Source organism: Limtongia smithiae, assembly GCF_038497785.1.
Source record: "Limtongia smithiae strain NRRL Y-17922 unplaced genomic scaffold V1518scaffold_5, whole genome shotgun sequence".
Classification (NCBI taxonomy): Eukaryota; Fungi; Ascomycota; class Lipomycetes; order Lipomycetales; family Lipomycetaceae; genus Limtongia; species Limtongia smithiae.
The window spans coordinates 539,335-551,432 of NW_027117626.1; the positions used below are offsets into that span (position 1 = coordinate 539,335).

Genomic DNA, 12,098 nt, shown 5'->3' on the forward strand with positions numbered 1-12,098 from the left:
CGCGGACGAAGTCGGCTAGACAGGCCGAGGCGTGTTTGTTGTGGGTGGAGTGAAATTGCCGCGGAGCATGGCGTTCTAGAGCGCATGCGCGACGCGTAGAGCAATTTGGCGCTGGGAGTAGGTAGAGTGTGACGCGTGAATCGCGCGTCATGGACGCCCGCGGCATTCTGAACGCACGGGGCTGACAAATTTTGTTAGACCCGCGCGTCGCTATATATTCTCGCGTCCTCCCACACGCGTCGCTTCTTCCCACCTGTGCTTCCCACTTCCACCGCCATCCCCTCCATCCCATCTTGTTCCCTCCCTCGCTGCTATTTTGCGCTTGCTCTGTTGCCGGAACAGCTTCTGCAGCCACTCTACGCAAGATGTTTGTCTACAAGAGAGGTGCGCCACCACCTTTCGCTCGTCCACCGCGTCGATTTTAAAATACTGATTTGTCTTCTTCTTCCTCTCCAGATGGACGCAAAGAACGCGTTCAGTTCGATAAGGTATGCGACAGTCTGCTATGCGCGAGACCGTTAAAGTTCTCTTCGTGCTGACGTCAATTGCACAGATCACCGCACGCGTCTCGCGACTCTGCTATGGTCTCGACAGCGAACACGTCGATGCCGCGGCCATTACTCAGAAAGTGATCTCTGGCGTCTACCAGGGTGTCACCACCGTCGAACTTGACAACTTGGTATGTTTCTGTTGCTATTGTTTTGCGTGACATCGTCTAATCGCGTGACGCTCAGGCCGCCGAAACCGCTGCGTATCTTACTACCGCCCACCCTGACTACGCTGTGCTTGCCGCGCGTATCGCGATCTCGAATCTCCATAAGCAAACTACCAAGCAGTTCTCTCAAGTTATTTCGGACCTGTACAACTACGTGAATCCCAAGACCAGACTCCCCTCGCCTATGATCTCCGATGAGACTTATAAGGTAGTACAGAAGCACGCTGACGAGCTCAACTCAGCAATTGTGTTCGAACGTGATTTCCAGTACAACTATTTCGGCTTCAAGACTCTCGAACGCTCGTACTTACTTCGCATCAACGGCAAGGTCGCCGAGCGTCCTCAGCACCTCATTATGCGTGTCGCCGTCGGCATCCATGGCGAAGACATTGAGAAGGCCATCGAGACCTATAACCTCATGTCCCAGAGATACTTCACACATGCTTCGCCGACTCTCTATAACGCCGGCACACCGCAGGCTCAGATGTCTTCTTGCTTCCTGGTAGCCATGAAGGATGATTCGATTGACGGCATTTACGAAACTTTGAAGACTTGTGCGTTGATTTCAAAAACTGCTGGCGGTATTGGTATGCACATTCATAACATTCGTGCTACTGGATCCTACATTGCTGGCACCAACGGCACTTCTAACGGCATCGTTCCCATGCTGCGCGTGTACAACAACACTGCCCGCTATGTTGATCAAGGTGGCAACAAGCGGCCTGGCGCCTTTGCCATCTACCTGGAGCCGTGGCACGCGGACGTGTTTGAGTTCATTGACCTCCGAAAGAACCATGGGAAGGAGGAAGTTCGTGCGCGCGATCTGTTTTACGCGCTCTGGATTCCGGACTTGTTCATGAAGCGTGTTGAGGCAAACGAAGATTGGTCTCTGTTCTGCCCCAGCGAGGCTCCCGGCCTTAGCGATGTCTGGGGTGAGGAGTTCGAGACACTCTTTGAGAAGTACGAGAAAGAAGGTCGTGCGCGCAAAGTCGTCAAGGCCCAGAAGCTTTGGTATCACATCTTGGAGGCGCAGACCGAGACCGGCAACCCGTTCATGCTGTACAAAGATTCAGTCAACCGGAAGTCGAACCAGCAGAACTTGGGTACTATCAAGTCATCCAATCTTTGCACGGAGATTGTGGAGTACTCTGCTCCTGACGAGGTTGCGGTCTGCAACTTGGCGTCTATTGCTCTGCCGTCATTCATTGAGCGTGGCGAGGAGGGCTCGTGGTATAACTTCGACCATTTGCATGATGTTGTCAAGGTTGTTGTGCGTAACTTGAACAAGGTGATCGACATCAATATGTACCCCGTTCCTGAATCTCGCAACAGCAACTTCCGTCACAGACCTATTGCTGTCGGTGTTCAGGGTCTTGCTGATGCATTTTGCATTCTTCGTCTTCCGTTCGACTCTCCTGGCGCTAAGCAGCTAAACATTCAAATTTTCGAGACGATTTACCATGCCGCCGTCGAGGCGTCTATCGAGATCGCAAAGGAACTCGGGCCCTACGAGTCTTTCCCCGGCTCTCCGGCGTCGAAGGGCGTGCTGCAGTTCGACATGTGGAACGTTACTCCTACGGACTTGTGGGACTGGGACGAGCTGAAGGAGAACCTGAGCAAGTACGGTCTGCGTAATTCGCTATTGGTTGCGCCTATGCCTACTGCCTCGACATCGCAGATTCTCGGATTTAATGAGTGCTTTGAGCCGTATACGTCCAACATTTACTCACGACGAGTTCTGTCTGGCGAGTTCCAGATTGTGAACCCGTACTTGCTGAAGGACCTGGTGGACCTCGGCCTGTGGAGCGATAATATGAAGAACAGAATCATCGCGGACAATGGGTCGATCCAGAACATCCCCAATATTCCTAATTACCTTAAAGAGCTCTACAAGACCGTGTGGGAGATCTCGCAGAAACACATTCTCGACATGGCCGCTGACCGGTCGCCTTTCATCGATCAGAGCCAGAGTCTGAACATTCATATCAAGAACCCCACGATGGGTAAGCTCACCAGCATGCATTTCTACGGATGGAAGAAGGGTCTGAAGACCGGCATGTACTACCTGCGAACAATGGCCGCCTCGGCGCCTATTCAATTCACCGTCGACCAGGAGGCGCTCAAGGTCGTCGATACCAATACTGCGAAAGCCGCTACCGGCGTCGTGCGAAAGGGATATAAGCCCACAACTGGTCGTGCAAATGTTTCGGCTGGCATTGAGAATACTGCGCGTCGGTCACCAATTCTGTACTACGACCAAGTCGCCGAGTCGGTCAAGTCTGCAGAGCCGCAGGAAGATTTGGTGGAAGAGGTCGAGGTGACGGTCGCTGTTCAAGCACCTACCAAGGTCAGCGGTGGACTACTGGCTCGTAAGAAAGAAATGGCTGCCGCAGCTGCTGCTAAGGCCGCAGCGGAGGCTGCTGTCGACGACATAACTGCGGAGGAGATTGATATTTACAACGACAAGGTGCTGCAGTGCTCGATCGAGAACAAGGAGGCGTGTGAGATGTGCTCGGGTTAGGGCGCAGTTCCACAGGGTGTGACTTGTACGATAGAACATTGCTATGAGGGATTAGGCTGAAAGCCGACGGGGGCTCCAGTATAGCTCAGCATTAGTATCAGGATCAAACAATACACTTGCTCAAGGGTAGTACCAGACTGGGGCGAGTTGGCGATGGGAAATGCGCTAGGGCCCAAAGCGGTCAAGCGCACGTGTCGCGATGCGATGAGCGACGTATGGGGCAAGGGTCGTCTTGCTTGGAGTCTGCGTCGGCGCGCACGCCATCTCGGCCCTTGTCTCCACCGACCTCCGCAACCGCCAGCGCAGGGCTCACGTACACTCCTCAATACACCGCGCAGCACCTTCCGCTGCCATAATGGAGACCACCACGGCCGACAAGCACGTCTTTAGTGCTGCCGACGTCATTACGGCCGACGCGCTCAACGACCTCGCGTTGTTCTCCCCCTCCGCCCTCGACGAAATCACCCTACCCGACAGCATCCCTACTGTGGCGATTGTCTCGGACAGAACCGCACCAGACACCACTGCTGTCAGCACACACGACAATAGCACCGTTCCGGAAGTGAACGTAGTGGATTACAGCCAGTTACTGGCACCAACAGATGGTTCGTGTGTAGTTGTCTTCACCGTCTTTGTTGTTTCTAACGATTCCCGTCGCAGGGCTGTGGGCGGCAGACCAGTTCCGTGTCGCTAGATCGAGCTCGCCATCAGTTCACTCAGATTACTCCTCCGCACCGTCACCATATGTGCCGTCCGAGTATGGTGACAGCCCCGATATCATCGACATCTCGAACGGCGAACCGTCAGCACCAGAACTATACCTTAGTGAAGGCCTTCAGGGTCTGGGAATGAATGACTCGATGTCGCTACTTTCCGACAATTCGTTTCCCATCATAGATGAATTTCCGGGGATCGTGTATCCGCAAATTTCGATAACAGGGAGTGACAGCTTTGCGCATGCGTCTGGCATCTACTCGAATTATTCAAACGGGCTCGACACGAATCCACCACTGGGATCGACATCCCCGGCCATGCTCTCACAGTTCACCGGTCTGGCGGAGCCGCCTAAAATTGAAATCAGCGACCACATGTCTACATATGATCCGAATGGAACCGCAGACACGCTCCAGAGCCTAAACGCTTTGTCACCACCAACCCCGACTCGCGGTCGCCGTCGGTCGAATTCTGCTTCGCCTAGTGTGCGTTCGTACAGCGCAGCCGGTCTAGCGCCGCCGTCGCCATACGCCAGATCTGTGTCAGCACAACGTGGTAGACAATTGAGTGTCGGCACTACGTCAGCACCGCGTTCAAGAGCCGGGTCGGTGTCATCTGCGTTGTCACCTAACCTCAGCGCCGTATCAGACTTTGAAGACGTTGCAGGATCTGCACCTCCGTCGCCGAATATAAACGCAATGGCCTCCCCTGCGGCGAACTTATCAAGAACGGCTCTCGAAACACCACCAACTGGTCAGCGCTCGCGTCGGAATTCAAGCAATCACGCGCCCTTCCAGTGCCCGCTCTGTCCGAGTCGATTCACCCGCCAATACAATCTCAGATCGCACATCCGGACACACAACGACGAGCGGCCGTTTGTGTGCGAACACTGCAACGCAGCATTTGCACGACAGCACGATATGCGACGACACAGGAACCTGCACGCTGGTGTGAGGCAATACCGATGTGCGGGGACGTTGCAGGACGGCACACCGTGGGGTTGTGGTCGCGAATTTACCCGTGCAGATGCTCTTGGAAGGCATTTCAGAAGCGGTGCGGGGCGATTGTGTCGGCAACCCTATGTTGACGATCTTGCGCGCCAACAGCAGCAACAGCAATACCTTGAAATGCAACAACAGCAACTGCAACATCAATCAACTCAGTCGCCAGACCAACTGCTACAAGTACCTGGCACAAATATGATTTTAACGCCAGACCAGATTATGGAAGCGTACATGTCTCAGTATATCCTGGATGACGGTTTTGGCGGCGATGCTGGCGGCCTGTCGGATTTTTCTGCTGATTACTCGAATGTTTCGGACGCGAGTGATTCTGAGGCGATCGTGCCTACCAGCAATAGATCAGAGAGGATTAATATGTGACTTATATCTGTGTTAATATTTATATCCTAGGCTTTTGTTTATCTGTGTTTAGGTTAGTTTAAGTTCTTGTTTGCGCGGTGTTATGTTATATTGGGCTGTTTTGTCTGGTTTTATAAAGGCAGCTTGCCTAATGTAAGAGTGCTGAGCCGCCGCTGTCTTTGAAGATTTATACATAGTTTATAAATTCGAACAAGTGTGTGCGGGTGCTTGTCCGAGCTATCAGGTCAGATGAGAGCTATAGAGTGTACGACTTTGAAGGATACGACCCATAAGCCGGCGAATAAGACCAGAGTATACAACAGGCGTGGTTCAAGATTAGAGGTGGGCTTTGTTCTGTGATTAACGTCGACAGCTATGCGGTTGTTTTGTTAAGTGGAAGTTAGCTTGTATCGGGATAACGTTATCTGCGGGGGCACGTATCGTGACGCGACATGACGTCATAAGAGTCAGTAAACCGGCTGCCGGGAGCCCGTCCATACTCGGACATAATACACACGTGCATGACAATGAACGAAGAAGCTTTCTGAGTCACTGGCTCATGGTGTTTTTCATATACTCTCACCCTCGTCTCGCACTTTCTGAATTACCACCGTCATGCTGGACAACGCGTGGTCGACCTTCAAATGGATCTTTTACGCCGACTCTGGGCGCAAGCCGTGGATGCTTGAGACGCGTTCATCGGATGCGTGTATCATGTGCACCGTCTCATTCGCAGCATTCACCGATATGATGCTGTATGGGTGAGTGTTCCCGGTCGTGGCGGCGAGAGTGGGTGCTAACGTGGCGTAGTGTGATTATTCCAGTCATTCCTTATGCCCTTGTAACCGAATTCGGAGTCGCAGAGTCGGATGGTATGTTTTTTGTCTGTATAGTTGGATTTGTCTGCTAATTGTCGGGGCAGTACAGCGATGGAACAGTATTTCCGTCTTTGTTTATGCCGCTGGCCTGCTCTGTGCGTCTTCAACTCGTTTTCCATTGTTGGACTTATTACTGACGCGCTACAGTCGCCGGGCCGATCTTCGGTATTCTCGCCGACCACTACCGCTCCCGTCGCACGTTCATGCTTGTCGGTCTGATATCACTCATCGTTGCCACACTCATCATCTGCCTTGCCAAATCCGTAGGTGTCTTTATCTTTGGCCGCCTCATCCAAGGCATATCTGGCGGTGCAGTGTGGACCGTCGGGCTTGCGTTGCTAAGTGACTCCTTTCCGGACGAGCATATCGGCAAGGTAATGGGCATCCTTGGCGGGGCGCTCAGTTTGGGCGTGTGCCTTGGTCCGCTCATCGGCGGCATTGTATTCTCGCGAGCCGGCTATTTTGCGGTTTTCGCAGTGGTGTTCTCGGTTGTTGGGTTTGATATCCTGATGCGCTTGTTCATGCTTGAGAAGAAGGATTTGATCAAATACCAAAACTCTGGATCCGTCGAACACGTGCTGATAGATGCGACTGTGGAAAACGTTACTGGGGACGAGGAGACGATCATTGCCGTTCCCGGCGCGACTGGCGGAGCAAGCGAACAGTTCTCGTACTCGAAGAAATTTCGTTTGCCGGGAATGTTCCGGTTGCTTAGTAACTGGCGAGTATTGAATGTTCTGTTTTTGACCACAATTATGGCCTGGATCATGGCCGCGCTTGAGTCTACGCTCCCCTACCATGCCGAGCAATTGTTCAACTATTCTTCTCTAGGCTCAGGCCTCTTGTTCTTGCCTCTATCAATCACGTCGCTGACAGGTCCACTGATCGGCTACTGGATCGACAAGACAAGTCCCCGCTGGCCGCTTTGTGCCGGATTCGTGATCACTTGTCCATTCGTAATCCTCATGCGCGTGCCAAACTCAGACGACCTCCGGCAGATTGTACTCATGTTTGCGCTTCTTGGACTTCTTGGCCTTGCGATGGCGGCGCTGAATACTGCGACCATGGCGGAGATTTCCGCATGCGTGACCGCCGCTGAGGCGCAAAAGCCGGGCGTGTTCGGTGCTGGCGGCGGATACGCGCAGGCGTTTGGGCTCTTCAACTTTGCATACTCGGCCGGAAGCGTGATCGGTCCGCTCGAGGGAGGATTCTTAGTCGACAACAAGGGGTGGGACACGATGACGTGGTCGCTGGGCTTGATTGCCGGCATCACCGCAGTCCCGGCATTGTTGTTTACAAGCGGGTATTTATTCAGCGCGAAGAATTCCATCGAGGTGGTAACGCAGAACGCTCAGGGCAGTAATGCTATCGATGGGCAAACTGACGAGGCAATTGCTCTTGGGGAGACGATAGAGCTAAGGCATATGGCAAGCGCAGAATTGATGGGCTAATAGCGTATACGGTTGTTGTGTGGGGCATGGTTTAGGCGTTCTACTTTGATGGCATATGGTTGGCGGAAAATCTCTTCTTAATTTCCCGGTTCATTGTATATATGAGAAATTGTAAATAGTCGGTTCTGAGATTTAGCAAGTCTTTCCGAATTATGCCTGATATATATTGTCAATAAAGGTACAGCTGTTTGGGTGGATAAATTTGCTACCATAGACTACAGCAATTACAATGTTCAAGTCGAGTGCTTTAGGCACGACCGCATCAATTTTGTACATGCGGATTTGCGACGACCTCTAAGAATGGTGTGCAAATGCTCTGGCCCATTCTTTATGCTGGCCAAATCGTCTAATTAGATCTGTGATAGCCAAATTACTTGTTCGAATCGTAAGTGACAATTTGGACAAACAATCTCCGTGACTAAATCGTCAGAGTGTCAATTTTTGTTGATTTAACGTCCTTGATCGCAGCTTATAAATTGGATAACGACGGCTGGATTCAAAGTATTATTAATGTACTCTTTCAGTTTTTCAATTTATGCTTCTGTTTGATTTTTGTCAAGCATAGCTGGCGATCCTCACGAGCAAATGGTCATCGTCAGTTTATCATCAATTGATCAATTATAGATCATCGTTCTCTAATTTATCAAAACTACTGAGAAACTAGAGTGCACGTTGGTTACTTATCTAATTCTAAGTTGCGTAGTTAGAGATCTTGTACTTACTGACAGCTAATGACTAGATTGCAATTGCCTGTCCAGATCGTAGGCCACGAAATAGCTAAACCGACTTGGTCAATGGTTTAACTGATCTCACTATTTAGTCGCCCTCTCACACCAACTATCAAATTCAATAACTAAACTCGCTCTCTTAAATCATTAATCTAGTTAACTGTTGATTTACCTTGCTATGTACTCGCTATGTTACATTACCTACCAAGTTCGACAACTAAATTGGTTTGCCAATTGTCATTGAACGTCGTTACCTACGCCACTTAACTACATCCGTAACACTAAAGTTCTACAGCACGCACCAACAGTGCGATATTTCGCCATATTTGTTCACCGCGTTTCAAATTTATATAAATAGTCCGCGCAGTCAGCTCGCATCCTATGACTGCGTGATAAATAATTGCGTTTTGAAAGCATGGACAGATCGATTTAACGGAGCCAGCAAGGTAATGGCAATATTTTGCAGCATTCATCTTTCCAAACAATCTTAACTGACAATCGGGACAGGCATTTAGATGGCCAAATTGTCATATTAACTTTTTGTATGACTGTTAGGCTGGCCAAATGGTGAGATTGGCGGTTGGGCTACCCCATGTGAGTCCGCACCTAATCTGACGATTTGGCCACCGTTATGATTGGGCCGGTATACATATTAACCAGCTTGAACTTCGAATTCGCTGATATTCAAGCTATTACACTGTGGAAGACAACCGTAACTCGGATTTTCGAAAGCGAATCAGTGCCACCAGAGCGGAGCAGCCGTTGGGCAGGAGAACAGCTGCGCACGTCGCCGTCGTGGCTGACATGGGCATTGCCGTACCGTTTGCTAATCATAAACTTTGGGTGGCCTACGCTACTGCGTAAGATCTTTCAGTACGTGATATATACATGAAATGTATCTGATCCAATCCCAGATAACTGGTGTAATGCTTACCCGCCGTTGGAAATGGCGTACTCGCTCAATTGCCCTTCAACTCTAAAGATTCGCGTTATGTAACAAGTCACGTCATGTACTCCTTGTCTCTTGCGCGTGCTATTCGTAGGAGTCACGGACTGTGCTTCTTTATCTCTCATCAGCGATATTTGGCAACACCTGAGTTCATCAAGCAGCGCCAATTCCCGGAGGCCTGTACGGCTGTTCCACGATGTGTCAGCCGAGGTAGACAAGTACAGCCAAGACGCAATTGCAGTAATAAAGGACTCGTACGGGGAGTTAATGCAGTAGTAGGCTCCTACGACTAGTTAGAGGAAGGAGAGCTGATGGCTCAATTACCAGAAATTGTGGAATACACCCACGAGCCGACAGAGCATACGCGGACCGTGCTGGATACACATGTCAATTGCCTTGATCGCCCTGGATTGCTCACTGGAAGAACTTTTCAAGGGCAGAGAAGCTAACGAGCTTGATTTGGATCAGCTACAAGCCGACATATCAAACGAAAGCGAAGATTCAGGAGGTTGAAAACACTGAGCTCCGTGGTTGAAGGTATTAGCAATGTCCTGACGTAGCTCAATCCAGGATGTTCCCTAGAGCTTGTCTCTTTGAGCATCAGCTCAATCAAGTATCTCCATGACAGGCACACTAGGGAGAAGGAAAGCTGCTGGTGGCTTTTCGCGACAGCAGCGATTTGATCACAAATCGAATATCTTGCAGTCAACAGCTGATCTCTAGTGTTATTATTATAACAGAATTTTTGGATGACTTGCACAACGGCTTCGCCATGATTTTTTGCATTTGAGCAGATATTCGAATCCGTCACACGACCGGTGGCGAAGAAGAGAACATAATGGAAGATTACGCGAGTCTAGAAGGCGGATATCGAAAATTAAGAAGCCGTATATAGATTTGGACGAGTTGAAACCGCAAATTACAGGTCAAATTCTTCCTTCAATCGACAAAATGAATTGAATATTGGTATCTAAACATAAGCACAACGAAAAGCACGCACATATGACACAATTTTGACATCACGTAGTCTGCGAACACTCACTGTTCTAACCCTCTTAAATTCTAATATCTTCTGTCTACATTTTTATTGACATATATTTTCTAGAAAGACCACAATTTAAAAGATCAAGTACGAGCTCTGCTACTTGGCGTCGGATGTATATCAGATACATGGGATGTGTGCGACGCGTCGCTTGTCCACAAAGTCACGTGCAAACGCGTCAGAGCCTCCGTGTCGCACACCCGTTGTCGTAGATCTATCGAGGCAGCAGTTATTGCATTTCCTACCATTGGCCTACAAATAGAGAGTGACAGCTGAGAATTTATGGCGCAAATTAGAAAGTAATGTCCTGGCTACACTGGCTCACTGGATCAGGGGGAGTCCGGCGACATTTCCAGCGACCAGCCGCAAGTCCGCTTGAAGACCGCAGGTCTGGCCAACGGCCAGAAACTGTCAATGCAGCTGCAAGACGCCAAGATTATCATAATACTGCGCCGAATGACTTATGACCGATATCACCGTACGCTGGTTCATCAGTGACATAGAACAGCGTACTCGACTGTCTACAATGTCCACATCACCTGCCATCGTCCTCGCGTTATCATGTATGATATAGCCGTTTAGTCGACCTTATCTTACTTTTATTTCAACTGGCGATTCATCTACTGGATTTTTCGAGTTTCAACATTTTCGCGAGTTGGCTCGCCGACGTTGCGCTTGTGAAGGGAGTCGGCCGCTCAAACGAAGTGAGAATGTCGTCAAATGCGGCTCCGGGCGGTCTTGCGCAAAGCGCTGAAGCGATCATGCGGGTATCGGCATTGAGTTTGGATGCAGCAAAAAAAACAAAGGTTCCGAAGACCTTGGAATAGATGCTTGACAAGATGTCGGGCGACCTGGACAATTACAACAGGTGTTTCGAGTAAGTCAGGTCCTAAGTACAGGACGTGAACCGATTGATGGACCACTACAAGAACTTGGAAGAGAGTGAACTGCTGTTCATATTACAGCCATCGCGGCTTAGTGCCATAAGCAAAGCGGACGGAGTCGTGACACAACACAACAACTGGATTGGTCGCTTGGAAGCCATAACGGTCGAACTATCCAACAACGGGAAAGTTAATGAGAACGCGCTGATACATTTACAAGACGATATAGTGAGACACAACAAAATAAGAAAGTTCTGAGAGAGATGAAGACTGACACTGCGAGGATCAACACACGTTTTGCACTATTTGACCAAGGACTTCCTCTGGCAAATGTCATCCTGATTATGTCGGCCATATCGACAATCAGTACGGCCGGCATTAAGATCAAGGAAAGGCTAAGGATTCTCTGAAGAGCAATTGCGATCTCATCTTGAAGCTGAGTGCTTGCCACGAGAGATTTATCGCAGGTGTGCCATTTACTGCAACGTATCGACAGTTATAGGTACGACTTGCGGGCTCTGTCCCAACTAAGACATAACTCAAATACCTGCACCATACAAGGCTGTCTTGAGTCAGACGATAGTTATCCAAAGGTTTGGTGGAGAGTTCTGCGGTGTAGAAGCAGTACTAACAAGAGACCGCTACGAGATGGAGCTGGCGAGTAGCGGGATATCGAAGTGCCCATAACTCCTGTACGTGACCATAATCGCATCAACGATCTATAAAATGACTCTCATACTAACTGGACGGAAAAAAGGCAAGGCGCGGATGAAGCAAGTGGTACTAGGGACGGATAGGCTTGGATGAGAGATGTAATCTAGCATATTAGTCCATTGGCGTTTGGTCTGATTCTAT

General features: G+C 49.9%; 3 protein-coding genes across 3 annotated transcripts; all 3 read left to right on the forward strand.

Moving 5' to 3' along the window:
• Window positions 1-200: 200 nt before the first annotated feature.
• Window positions 201-3,363, forward strand: V1518DRAFT_383393 (ribonucleotide reductase). The gene is made up of 4 exons (XM_066901670.1): window positions 201-384; window positions 457-488; window positions 554-679; window positions 735-3,363. Exons 1-4 carry the CDS (start codon window positions 366-368, stop codon window positions 3,234-3,236), a joined length of 2,679 nt encoding a protein of 892 aa, XP_066759879.1. The 5' UTR covers window positions 201-365; the 3' UTR covers window positions 3,237-3,363.
• On the forward strand, window positions 3,351-5,804 carry V1518DRAFT_416119 (uncharacterized protein). Its single transcript, XM_066903979.1, has 2 exons — window positions 3,351-3,841; window positions 3,897-5,804. The coding sequence occupies exons 1-2, from the start codon at window positions 3,592-3,594 to the stop codon at window positions 5,330-5,332; spliced, it is 1,686 nt and encodes a 561-aa protein (XP_066759880.1). The 5' UTR covers window positions 3,351-3,591; the 3' UTR covers window positions 5,333-5,804.
• A 122-nt stretch (window positions 5,805-5,926) lies between these two features.
• V1518DRAFT_427165 (major facilitator superfamily domain-containing protein) lies at window positions 5,927-7,640 on the forward strand (the record flags this gene model as incomplete). The annotated part of the gene is made up of 4 exons (XM_066906021.1): window positions 5,927-6,072; window positions 6,122-6,183; window positions 6,234-6,284; window positions 6,337-7,640. 4 exons carry the CDS (start codon window positions 5,927-5,929, stop codon window positions 7,638-7,640), a joined length of 1,563 nt encoding a protein of 520 aa, XP_066759881.1.
• Window positions 7,641-12,098: the final 4,458 nt, after the last annotated feature.